Consider the following 11,546-nt stretch of genomic DNA (forward strand, 5'->3'; position numbering starts at 1 on the left):
ACCCCAACACCTGCACAGATTATCTACCGCTCTCCACCCCAACACCTGCACAGATTATCTACCGCCCTCCACCCCAACACCTGCACACAGATTATCTACCGACATGCACATAGATTATCTACTGCCCTCCACCCCAACAGCTGCAAACAGATTATCTACCCACCAGCACCCCATCACCTGCACATAGATTATCTACCAACCTGCACCCAAACACCTGCACACAGATTATCTACTGACCTGCACACACACACCTGCACACAGATTATCTACCGACATGCACCCACATGTAATCAAGCTGGCTAAATACAAATGGATAATGATTCTAAACACAAGTTTGCTGCAAGGAAAACTAAATCTCAGAGCACTTACAAATACTCGGAGGACACCCGAGCGTGCTCGGGAAATCTCGAGTAACGAGTATATTAGCTCATCACTACTGCACACAGATTATCTACCAACCTGCACACAGATTATCCACCGCCCTCCACCCCAACCCCTGCACGCAGATCTACCAACCTGCACCCCAACCCCTGCACACAGATTTTCTACTGACCTGCACACAGATTATCTACCAACCTGCACCCCAACACCTGCACACAGATTATCTACCAATCTGCACCCCAACACCTGCACATAGATTATCTACCAACATGCTCCCCTCTACGTACAAATTTTTTTTATCCGTCATACAACTCCAGTCTTGGGTCTAGGTCCCTCTTAAACAGCTGATCTCTCCAGTTTTGGGTCTGGGTTCCTCTTATGCAGCTCCTCTCTCCAGTTTTGGGTCTAGGTCCCTCTCACACAGCTCTTCTCTCCAGTTTCGGGTCAAGGTCCCTCTCCAGTTTTGGGTCTAGATCCCTCTCATGCAGCTAATCTCTCCAGTCTTGGGTGGAGGACCCTCATGCAGCTCATCTCTCCAGTCTCGGGTCGAGGTCACTCTCATGCAGCTCATCTCTCCAGTCTCAGGGTCTAAGACCCTCTTATGCAGCTCAACTCTCCAGTCTTTCTTAGGGTCTAGGACTCTCTCATGCAGCTCCTCTGCTGCAGGTCTGGATGCCATAACTGTGGCATGTGGGTTGTCGGTGCCGATCTTGTTTGGACATTTGTCAGGAAAGGAAGCAGCAAAAATTAATTCTGCAAAAAATGACAAGCCACAGCCAAGAGGAAACCCGGCACATTACACACAGCGGCAGTGTGACAGAGGATGCAGACAAGTTAAAAGGGTTGTCCCCTTTCATAAAATTGCGATTCCCAGGGGGCAGTTTGCTATAAAGAAACGATCTGAGCTTTATTTATAGTATACAGATAATATACAGAGCCCAATGTAGAAGACGGTCCAATGTAATGATGAAGGCGACACATGATACATTATTATATGATGCGTAGCAGATGGTGGGGGGAGCATTAAGATCACAGTGGCGGCCCCTGGATTATTCCTTAATCATCACAGGAAACAGATCCAGACTCTGACCCCTGTATTGTGGTATTAACAGGTCATTTCAAGCAAAGGGGAGGCAGGACATCACACTAGGACCCCCTTCCAGCCCAGATATCATCCCCCAAACCTCAACCAGATATCGTCCTCCAGACGCCAACCAGATATCATCCCCTGGACCTCAACCAAATATCATCCCCCAGACACTCCAGATATGACCCCCCAGAACTCAACCAAATATTATCCCCCAGAACTCAACCAAATATCATCCCCCAGACACTCCAGATATGACCCCCCAGAACTCAACCAAATATCATCCCCAGACACTCCAGATATGACCCCCCAGAACTCAACCAAATATTATCCCCCAGACACTCCAGATATGACTCCCCGGAACTCAACCAAATATCATCCCCAGACACTCCAGATATGACCCCTGAACTCTCCAGAAATCACCACCTATACCACAATAGATATCACCCACAGACCCCAACCAGATATCACCTCCAAGATCACAACCAGATAGCACCATCCAAACCCCAAGAGATATTACCTCCCAGACCCCAAACAGATATGACCCCTGAACCCTCCAGATATCATCACCCGGGCCACAATGAAATATAACCCATGAGTCCTCCAGATGTCACCTCCCGGACGCCAAACAGATGTCATCCCACGGACCCCAAACAGATATCACCACCAAGATTCCAATCAGATATCATCCCCCAAACCCTTCAGATATCACCACTCAGACCACAACAGATATCACCTCCCAGACCCCAGCAGAAACAGTGGCATGTAAAAGTTTGGGCACCCCTGGTCAAAATGACTGTTCTTGTTATTAGTATTACTGTTATAACAGTTAAGCAAGTTAAAGATGAAATGATCTCTAAAAGGAGTAAAGCTAAAGATGAAATATTTTCTTTGTATTTTAGGCAAAAAAATATATATATATTTTCTTGTCTTACATTTTAAAAATGAAAAGAGGGAAATGGCCCGATGCAAAAGCTTGGACACCCTGAATGGTTAGTACCTACTAGCACTCCCTTTTGTAAGTATCACAGCTTGTAAACGCTTTTAGTAGCAGCCAATCTCTTTCAATTCTTGCTTGAGGGATTGTCATCCATTCTTTCCTGGAAAATTCTTCCAGTTCTGTGAGATTCCTGGGTCGTCTTGCATGTACTGCTATTTTGAGGTCTAGCCACAGATTTTCAACGATGTTCATATCAGGGGACTGTGAGGGCCATTGTAAAACCTTCATCTTGTACCTTTTGAGGTCGTCTGTTGTGGACTATGACGTGTGTTAGGATCATTATCCATTTGTAGAAGCCATGCTCTTTTCAACTTCAGCTTTTTTACAGATGCTCTTATGTCTGCATCAAAAATTTGTTGAAATTTCATTGAATGCATTTTTCCCTCTACCTGTGAAATGTTCCCCGTGCCATGGGCTGCAACACAACCCCAAAGTATGATTGATCCAACCCCATGTTTAATGGTTGGTGAGATGCTCTTTTCCTGAAATTCTGCGCCCTTTTTTTCCCCACACATATCTTTGATCATTGTGGCCAAAGTGTTCTATTTTCACCTCATCAGTCCACAGGACTTGTTTCCAAAATGCATCAGGCTTGTTTAGATATTCTTTTGCATACTTCTGATGCTGAATTTTATGGTGAGTACGCAGGAGAGGTTTTCTTCTATGACTCTACCATGAGGGCCATATTTGTGCAGGTGTCTCTGAACAGTAGATGAATGTAACAAAACCCCAAAGTCTAAATCTTTCTGAAAGTCTTGTACAGTAAAGCTCTGATTTGCCTCTATAGCAAGCGTACGAGCGGCTCTAACAGAAATTTAGGTTTGTCATGCGAAACAATCTGAGCACAGTGCACAGTGAGTTAGAGCGAATTGTCTTTTGCATAATCAGACCTGATTCTCTCGCACAAGAGAATATACACTTATATGGCCTAATAATGAACTGCACCCAAAACCTCCTCCCCATGTCAGTGGGGGTCTACTCCAGCAATTATCAGGGTGCATCCAGTCACCTACAGAGCTGCAGTCACTATTCTGCTCTTACAGTGTGTCTTCTCCGCCAGTCACCTCCAGATCTGCAGTCAATATTCTGCTCTTACATCATGTCTTGTACTCAAATCGCCTCCAAAGCTGCAGTGAAAATGCTGCCTTTACATCATGGCTTATATTCCAGTCACCTCCAGAGCTGCAGTCACTATTCTAATGTTACATCGTGTCTTCTCCTCCAGTCATATCCAGAGCTGCAGTCACTATTCTAATGTTACATCGTGTCTTCTCCTCCAGTCATATCCAGAGCTGCTGTCACTAGGGCCACAAGGACTCCAGTCCTTACGCCATACACAGCTATTGTTGAAGATCAGCATCAAGTGAATATATGTGACACCTCTTATCTTTAGTGACTTCAGTCACTGCACCAACTATTAACTTGTGAGAAGTGAAGAGTAATGCTGCATGTGACTGGAGTAGAAGATTCCAGATCAGTAGAAGGTAAATAAAGGAAAGAATTACCAAAACCAGTGAAATCAGGAAATTACTAAAGAGGTGCCCGCTGTGCCAACCTCTATGCATATGAGCTATTAGCAAAAGAGGGGAACCCCTAGTGAGGAAACTCCCTATTAGTCAGGGCATAGAAACTGCCCCCCCTCACCCCTGCAACAACTGTTCCTATTGGTCAGAACTTTGCAGGATACAGTGTACATTCTATCAAATGATTTCAAACAGAAAGGACTTAAGATAATTAAGATTCTGGTTTAGCTATTATCCTAAGTCATGTGACAAGGCTCATTAAAGGGTCAATATTGGCTTGTAGGATTGCTACCTTCCAATTGGTGGCACTAGAGTTCTAGCTCTCTTCCTCTCTAAAGAGACTATTTGCATAATTAGCATATTACCCAGAGGAGCATTGCGGCTTTAAGTCTCCTCATCTCGGCACGCCAGTCTCCATAAGGAGAAATGATACTTCTTGGAAAACAGAAAGGATGAGATACAAAGTAACAAGCCCCCTCACTCCCCCCAGAGACACAGAACAGACACGCCCTCCTAATGAGTGCCCCTCCAGCAGGCAGCAGTCATGGTGTAGGGGGCCATGAAGGTCAGAGGTCAGCTCTATGATAACTCACAGTCCTGGCAGTAATGGGCCGCTCCAAGCGCTGTCACCTAATCAGCTGAGAGCAGACAGTGATGGAAGCTCTGACAACTGCAGGAGACGTCTGAGCAAGTAGTCAGAGATCTCTGCGTATAACTGTGGGCAACACAGGAAGGCAAATGGTGGCATACCCGAGGCCCCCCAAGGACATGGACACATAAGGAAGGGGAGTACAAGGCACAGACACGAAGGGTGGGATAAAGCACCCGGCACTATATAAGGAGACATCCCACCACCCGGTTGTTACATGCTGAGCTGACATTTGGGGGTCCCATGGGCTGCAGTCATCTCCATGTCCCCTCATGCAGTATATAGGTCTGGGCTGAGAGCAGAACAAAGGGTCAGCCTAATATACGGGGGGGAGGTTCACCTCTATATAAGGATATTATATACAGGAGATATACACTGTATGCAGGGGAGGGGTCACCTCTGTATAAGGACACTATATACAGGAGATATACACTGTATACAGGGGAGGGGTCACCTCTGTATAAGGACATTATATACAGGAGATATACGCTGTATATAGGGGAGTCACCTCTGTATCAGGACATTATATACAGGAGATATACGCTGTATGCAGGGGAGGGGTCACCTCTGTATAAGGACACTATATACAGGAGATATACGCTGTATGCAGGGGAGGGGTCACCTCTGTATAAGGACATTATATACAGGAGATATACACTGTATACAGGGGAGGGGTCACCTCTGTATAAGGACACTATATACAGGAGATATACACTGTATGCAGGGGAGGGGTCACCTCTGTATAAGGACACTATATACAGGAGATATACGCTGTATGCAGGGGTGGGGTCACCTCTGTATAAGGACATTATATACAGGAGATATACACTGTATACAGGGGAGGGGTCACCTCTGTATAAGGACATTATATACAGGAGATATACACTGTATACAGGGGAGGGGTCACCTCTGTATAAGGACATTATATACAGGAGATATACGCTGTATGCAGGGGAGGGGTCACCTCTGTATAAGGACATTATATACAGGAGATATACGCTGTATGCAGGGGAGGGGTCACCTCTGTATAAGGACATTATATACAGGAGATATACGCTGTATATAGGGGAGTCACCTCTGTATCAGGACATTATATACAGGAGATATACGCTGTATGCAGGGGAGGGGTCACCTCTGTATAAGGACACTATATACAGGAGATATACGCTGTATGCAGGGGAGGGGTCACCTCTGTATAAGGACATTATATACAGGAGATATACACTGTATACAGGGGAGGGGTCACCTCTGTATAAGGACACTATATACAGGAGATATACACTGTATGCAGGGGAGGGGCCACCTCTGTATAAGGACACTATATACAGGAGATATACACTGTATACAGGGGAGGGGTCACCTCTGTATAAGGACATTATATACAGGAGATATACACTGTATACAGGGGAGGGGTCACCTCTGTATAAGGACATTATATACAGGAGATATACGCTGTATGCAGGGGAGGGGTCACCTCTGTATAAGGACATTATATACAGGAGATATACGCTGTATGCAGGGGAGGGGTCACCTCTGTATAAGGACATTATATACAGGAGATATACGCTGTATGCAGGGGAGGGGTCACCTCTGTATAAGGACACTATATACAGGAGATATACACTGTATACAGGGGAGGGGTCACCTCTGTATAAGGACATTATATACAGGAGATATACGCTGTATATAGGGGAGTCACCTCTGTATAAGGACATTATATACAGGAGATATACGCTGTATGCAGGGGAGGGGTCACCTCTGTATAAGGACATTATACACGGGAGATATACACTGTATGCAGGGGAGGGGTCACCTCTGTATAAGGACACTATATACAGGAGATATACACTGTATATAGGGGAGTCACCTCTGTATAAGGACATTATATACAGGAGATATACACTGTATATAGGGGAGTCACCTCTGTATAAGGACATTATATACAGGAGATATACACTGTATATAGGGGAGTCACCTCTGTATAAGGACATTATATACAGGAGATATACACTGTATACAGGGGAGGAGTCACCTCTGTATAAGGACATTATATACAGGAGATATACGCTGTATGCAGGGGAGGGGTCACCTCTGTATAAGGACATTATATACAGGAGATATACGCTGTATGCAGGGGAGGGGTCACCTCTGTATAAGGACACTATATACAGGAGATATACACTGTATACAGCAGGGGGGGTCACCTCTGTATAAGAACATGATATACAGGAGAAATACACTGTATACAGCAGGGTGGGGGTCACCTCTGTATACAGTAGATCTACGCTGAACACACGGGGGTCACCTCTGTATAAGTACACTATACACAGGAGATATAAGCTGTACACAAGGGGTAACCTCTGTATATGGACACTATAAACAGGAGACACACACTGTATACAGGGGAGGGGTCGCCTCTGTATAGGGACATTATATACAGGAGAAATATGCTGTTACAGGTTATAGAGGTGTATACAGTACATGGTGCAGTATACAGGGTCATGTGCGGTATATAGAGGTATATACAGTATATGGTGGAGTATACGTGGTGATGTGTGGTATATAGAGGTACATACAGTACATGGTGTAGTATATGGGGTGATGTGTGGTATATAGAGGTGTATACAGTACAGGGTGCAGTATACAAGGTGATATGTGGTATATAAAAGTGTATACAATACATGGTGTATGTGTGGTACTGGTATATAGAGGTGTATACAGTATACGGTGTGGTGCACGGGGTGATGTGTGACATATAAAGCTGTACACAGTATATGGTGCAGTATACAGGGTGATGTGTGGTATAGAGAGGTGTATACAGTATATGGTGCAGTATACGGGGTGATGTGTGGTATATAGAGGTATATACAGTACATGGTGCAGTATACGGGGTGATGTGTGGTATATAGAGGTGTATACAGTACATGGTGCAGTATACGGGGTGATGTGTGGTATATAGAGGTGTATACAGTACATGGTGCAGTATACAGGGTGTGAGGTATATAGAGGTGTAAACAGTAAACGGTGCAGTATATGGGGTGATGTGTGGTATATAGAGGTGTATACAGTGTATGGTGTTGTTTACAGGGTACATGTGTGGTATATAGAGGTGTATACTGTACATGATGCAGTATACAGGGTGATGTGTGGTATATAGAGGTATATACAGTATATAGTGCAGTATACGTGGTGTATGTGTGGTATATAGAGGTGTACACAGTATATGGTGCAATATACGGGGTGGTGTGTGGTATACAGGGGTATATAATGCAGTATACGGGGTGATGTGTGGTATACAGAGGTATATACAGTATATAGTGCACTATACGTGGTGTATGTGTGGTATATAGAGCTGTATACAGTATACGGAGTGTATGTGTGGTATATAGAGGTGTATACAGTATATGGTGTTGTGTACAGGGTGTATGTGTGGTATATAGAGGTATATACAGTACATGGTGCAGTATATGGGGTGGTGTGTGGTATATAGAGGTGTATACAGAATATGGTGTTGTGTACAGGGAGTATGTGTGATATATAGAGGTGTACACAGTATATGGTGTTGTGTACAGGGTGTATGTGCGGTATATAGAGGTGTATACAGTAGATGGTGTTGTGTACAGGGTGTATGTGTGGTATATAGAGGTGTATACAGAATATGGTGTTGTGTACAGGGTGTATGTGTGGTATATAGAGGTGTATACAGAATATGGTGTTGTGTACAGGGTGTATGTGTGGTATATAGAGGTGTATACAGTATATGGTGTTGTGTACAGGGTGTATGTGTGGTATATAGAGGTGTACACAGTATATGGTGTTGTGTACAGGGTGTATGTGCGGTATATAGAGGTGTATACAGTATATGGTGTTGTGTACAGGGTGTATGTGTGGTATATAGAGGTGTACACAGTATATGGTGTTGTGTACAGGGTGTATGTGCGGTATATAGAGGTGTACACAGTATATGGTGTTGTGTACAGGGTGTATGTGTGGTATATAGAGGTGTACACAGTATATGGTGTTGTGTACAGGGTGTATGTGCGGTATATAGAGGTGTACACAGTATATGGTGTTGTGTACAGGGTGTATGTGGTATATAGAGGTGTATACAGTATATGGTGTTGTGTACAGGGTGTATGTGTGGTATATACAGTATATGGTGCAGTATACGGGTGTATATGTGGTATATAGAGGTGTACACAGTATATGGTGTTGTGTACAGGGTGTATGTGTGGTATATAAAGGTGTATACAGTATATGGTGTTGTGTACAGGGTGTATGTGTGGTATATAAAGGTGTATACAGTACATGGTGCAGTATATGGGGTGGTGTGTGGTATATAGAGGTGTACACAGTATATGGTGTTGTGTACAGGGTGTATGTGTGGTATATAGAGGTATATACAGTACATGGTGCAGTATATGGGGTGGTGTGTGGTATATAGAGGTGTACACAGTATATGGTGTTGTGTACAGGGTGTATGTGTGGTATATACAGTATATGGTGCAGTATACGGGTGTATGTGTGGTATATAGAGGTGTACACAGTATATGGTGTTGTGTACAGGGTGTATGTGTGGTATATACAGTATATGGTGCAGTATACGGGTGTATGTGTGGTATATAGAGGTGTATACAGTATATGGTGTTGTGTACAGGGTGTATGTGTGGTATATAGAGGTGTATACAGTATATGGTGTTGTGTACAGGGTGTATGTGTGGTATATAGAGGTGTACACAGTATATGGTATTGTGTACAGGGTGTATGTGTGGTATATAGAGGTGTATACAGTATATGGTATTGTGTACAGGGTGTATGTGTGGTATATAGAGGTGTACACAGTATATGGTGTTGTGTACAGGGTGTATGTGCGGTATATAGAGGTGTATACAGTATATGGTGTTGTGTACAGGGTGTATGTGTGGTATATACAGTATATGGTGCAGTATACGGGTGTATGTGTGGTATATAGGTGTATACAGTATATGGTGTTGTGTACAGGGTGTATGTGTGGTATATAGAGGTGTACACAGTATATGGTATTGTGTACAGGGTGTATGTGTGGTATATAGAGGTGTACACAGTATATGGTATTGTGTACAGGGTGTATGTGTGGTATATAGAGGTGTACACAGTATATGGTGTTGTGTACAGGGTGTATGTGTGGTATATAGAGGTGTACACAGTATATGGTGTTGTGTACAGGGTGTATGTGCGGTATATAGAGGTGTATACAGTATATGGTGTTGTGTACAGGGTGTATGTGTGGTATATACAGTATATGGTGCAGTATACGGGTGTATGTGTGGTATATAGGTGTATACAGTATATGGTGTTGTGTACAGGGTGTATGTGTGGTATATAGAGGTGTACACAGTATATGGTATTGTGTACAGGGTGTATGTGTGGTATATAGAGGTGTACACAGTATATGGTATTGTGTACAGGGTGTATGTGTGGTATATAGAGGTGTATACAGTATATGGTGTTGTGTACAGGGTGTATGTGTGGTATATAGAGGTGTACACAGTATATGGTGTTGTGTACAGGGTGTATGTGCGGTATATAGAGGTGTATACAGTATATGGTGTTGTGTACAGGGTGTATGTGTGGTATATACAGTATATGGTGCAGTATACGGGTGTATGTGTGGTATATAGGTGTATACAGTATATGGTGTTGTGTACAGGGTGTATGTGTGGTATATAGAGGTGTACACAGTATATGGTATTGTGTACAGGGTGTATGTGTGGTATATAGAGGTGTACACAGTATATGGTATTGTGTACAGGGTGTATGTGTGGTATATAGAGGTGTATACAGTATATGGTGTTGTGTACAGGGTGTATGTGTGGTATATAGAGGTGTATACAGCATATGGTGTTGTGTACAGGGTGTATGTGTGGTATATACAGTATATGGTGCAGTATACGGGTGTATGTGTGGTATATAGAGGTACATATAGTAGGTTTATACAGTATATGATGCGGTATATCCGATACACTCGGTATATACAGACGTCCCCTCACCCACAGCTCGGTGCCCCAGCTCATGGTGTCCCGGGGGCGGCGGGGACCGTCACCCGCTCAGTGCCGCAGGATAACGGGCAGTGTCCGGGGAGGCGTGTCTCTGCGGTGCCCTCTCCGGGGTCAGTGTCGGGCGTCCCTCCGGTGTCCCCGGGTCTCCTGCCTGTGTCCGCGGGATCCGGGTGTAGCGACTCCCCTGAAGGAGCGCAGGAGCTGGACCACTGCCAGTACGGGAGGAACCGCATGAACGCGCACTGTGAGAGATGCGCGTCCTGGTGGTGGGCGTGGTCTGCTGCCAGTGCTGTGGTAACAGGCTCCGCCCCGAGTCACTCAGTGGCAGAACCGAAAAAGAGGCGTTACCCTTCTCGTCTCCACTATGACAACAGGCTCCACCCTCATATAATATGTGATAGGAGGCGGTGCTCAGTGGGCGGGCTCAGATTTGACAGCTCGGGAGCGCGGATCTCGCATTATAACGGTTTACCGGAGACCAATGGGCAAAGGTGCTACGACGACCCCTGGTGGCCAAAACCTGCACAGCGACATTTCGGATTATTATGGTTATTTGAGGTCCGAATGCGCAGGCCTCCGATATACGGAGTACCTCAACTATTTACGTGAATGACCTCATATGGTTCATACAGAGACGTGTACGGGGTCTGTAGTGTTGTACTGGTGGTCTACATCATTTATTTGCTGTTAAAGGGCTACATGGGCAGTAAAGTGTTAATGCATCATTCTTCTGGGAGGGTCGCTGCTCCAGTTTTCAGAGACACTGCTCCGAAATCCACGCTCAGCTCAACAGTCACGTAGTAGAATAATAGGTACCCGCCAGCAGGGGGAGCAGGTGAGCTGCATCATTTAAGTGCAGTGAGCTCCC

General features: G+C 44.7%; 1 protein-coding gene across 18 annotated transcripts in view; it reads right to left on the reverse strand.

Annotated features, from left to right (window-relative positions):
• The window catches only part of FNBP1 (formin binding protein 1), a 93,110-nt gene extending 82,126 nt beyond the window's left edge, over positions 1-10,984 (reverse strand). For 3 of the 18 annotated variants that reach the window (XM_077284748.1, XM_077284756.1, XM_077284755.1), the window contains exon 1: positions 10,670-10,978. In XM_077284748.1, the coding sequence (XP_077140863.1) occupies positions 10,670-10,693 (24 nt within the window). In that variant the 5' untranslated portion in view covers positions 10,694-10,978. Of the gene's footprint in view, positions 1-10,669 lie in introns of all 18 variants that reach the window. The other 15 variants (XM_077284750.1, XM_077284746.1, XM_077284744.1 and 12 more) reach the window with 8 other exon arrangements.
• Between the last annotated feature and the right edge of the window lie 562 nt (positions 10,985-11,546).

This window comes from Ranitomeya variabilis, chromosome 2, assembly GCF_051348905.1.
Source record: "Ranitomeya variabilis isolate aRanVar5 chromosome 2, aRanVar5.hap1, whole genome shotgun sequence".
NCBI lineage: Eukaryota > Metazoa > Chordata > Amphibia > Anura > Dendrobatidae > Ranitomeya > Ranitomeya variabilis.